Here is a 2,008-nt window from a genome sequence, read left to right as displayed (position 1 = left end):
TTTCTGTATACACTTAAAATTAAATTACTTATAACATCAAAAATACATTACATTAAAAACAATTATGAGTCTACAGCCTGTTTCCCTGTTTGATTGAAAATTACACTCTTCTTGGTATTTCGTCTTGGTTCAGGGTAGTCTTACTACCCTGAATAGAAACTCTTCAATCCTCTCAAAGGCCGTGGTAGGAAGCGGGTATCGTAGCCATGTCCACCCCCACCCAACCTTCGCTGACAACCTGGATCCTTGAGCAAGCTGTCAAAATCAGAGGGACGTTCCGGACAGAACCCGGACTGCTTTACCGCCTAGGGCTTTCTGGACAGCGCTACTTCAGATCAGTTACTTTTTTTTTCTTTCTTTCTAAATAGCCGGCCGAATGCTCTTTTTCCAGTTCTGGCTGAGTTGTTAGCTGCAGCCTGGCGGCGACGCCTGCCAGGTACCTGACTCCGTGAGCACCACCCAAACTGGTCAGGCCAGTCCGTCCTGTGGCTGTTTCTGCCAGGACTCGCCCAAGTGTGTGTACGCGTGTGTGTCAGAGACCCACCCTGCTCCCCTGCAACCCAGGTAGGTGGAAGGCAGTTGCAGGCAGCGGCCTGGCAGTCAGGCCAGATGGGTGGGGCTGAATTAATCTAACCTGGAATTTCAACTTGGCCTGCACAACAGGTGAGGGAAAAAAGCAGCAGAGAGAACCGGCAGTTCGGCAACTTGGAAATATTCATGAGCCTTGCTCCTTACCCCCTGCCTGGAACATAGCCCAGGGTGACTCTCCAAAGTGTCTGCGCCAGGTTTTAGGGCTTGGTCACGCCACGGCCCCCTCAGAGGCTGTCCGAGCCCCTCCTGAACGCTGTCCTCCTCAGTTACCCTCCGCGACGCGCCCGTTCCCCCTCCTCTGGGAGGCAGGGCGGGGGTATCGGATTAGTCTTTGTTTTCGACGCGAAAGAGCCGAGCGCGGAGCAGGGGAGGCTCGCGATGGCAGGGCCGTAGGGTCCACCTGGACAGGGCACTCGGCCGTGACCCCCGCAAGAGTGCCCTTAGCCTCTGCCCCCAAGCAACCCCTTCTTGCCGGCCAGGCTGACTCGGTACGCAAACGCGCGATGTCCCCCATTGTGCTGCCTCGGAACGAGCCAGAAGCAGCCGGGACAGGGGGGTCTGTCGGGCCCGGCGCTCAGGCCTCCCGGAGGCGCCGGGGCCGTCCCGGACTGCTCGGGCCCGCAGGGAGTGGCAGGAAGTGGGGACACCGAGGGCAGCTCGGCCGAGGGCCTAGGCTTTTAGGTCCGCGTGCCCCACCCCGCCTCGCCAGCCCTGGCTGCAGCCCCGCGGCAGGGCGAGGGTGACGAGCCCGAAGGGGGCGGCCGCGTCCCGGGAGGGCCGACCGCGGGGGTGGGAGCCACTGCAGGTGCAGAGACGCGGCGGCCCGGCCGGAGCCTGCCCCCAGCTGCTCCCGGGCCGCCAGCCCGACCCCTCCCCTCCGCGGGAACCACCACCACCCTCGCCCGGCCCTGGGCCCAGCGGGGCCGGCGGGGCTCGGCGGGGCAGCACGTGTGCGCCCTCCCGGGCGGGGGAGTCCCCGGGCGAGCACGTGCCGCGGTGCGCGGGGGGCGGGGAGTCCCGCGGACGCCTTCATTGCTGCTGCTGCTGCCGCCGCGGCCGCCGCTGCCTCTTCCTTCCTCCTGCGCCGTCCCCTCCTCGGCCCGGGCGGGGGGCTCCGCGCGCCGAGCTCGGTCGGGCCGGGCGCTCCGGGAGGCGGGCGCCCCAGGCGGCGGCGGCGGCGGCCGCGACGGTGGTGGCGGCGGCGGTGCGGGCCGGCAAACTTTGCCCCTTTGTGCGCTCCGCCCCGGAGGCGGCGGGCAGGTCGGTGCAGTCGGTGCCTTTCCGGCTCCGGAGTGGGGGAGGGGCGGCGGGAGGCGCGGGGGGCCCGGCCCGGCCCGGCCCGGCCCGGGGGAGGGGGCGGCCCGGAGCCGGCGGGGGGCCGCTCCTCCGGTGCGGGGGGCCGGGCGGGGGTGTTGCG

General features: G+C 66.8%; 1 protein-coding gene across 1 annotated transcript in view; it reads left to right on the top strand.

The window, feature by feature from the left end:
- Positions 1–206: 206 nt before the first annotated feature.
- Positions 207–2,008, top strand: part of LOC116546045 (collagen alpha-1(III) chain-like) — a 19,012-nt gene continuing 17,210 nt past the window's right edge. The window contains exons 1-5 of the mRNA XM_032272411.1: positions 207–338; positions 503–564; positions 858–980; positions 1,071–1,218; positions 1,301–1,851. Of these exons, the coding sequence (XP_032128302.1) occupies positions 207–338; positions 503–564; positions 858–980; positions 1,071–1,218; positions 1,301–1,851 (1,016 nt within the window). The remainder of the gene's footprint in view (positions 339–502; positions 565–857; positions 981–1,070; positions 1,219–1,300; positions 1,852–2,008) is intronic.

Source organism: Sapajus apella, unplaced genomic scaffold (genome assembly GCF_009761245.1).
Source record: "Sapajus apella isolate SASKATOON/1434 unplaced genomic scaffold, GSC_monkey_1.0 scaffold543, whole genome shotgun sequence".
Classification (NCBI taxonomy): domain Eukaryota; kingdom Metazoa; phylum Chordata; class Mammalia; order Primates; family Cebidae; genus Sapajus; species Sapajus apella.
This window is presented reverse-complemented; position numbering and strand designations above follow the sequence as displayed.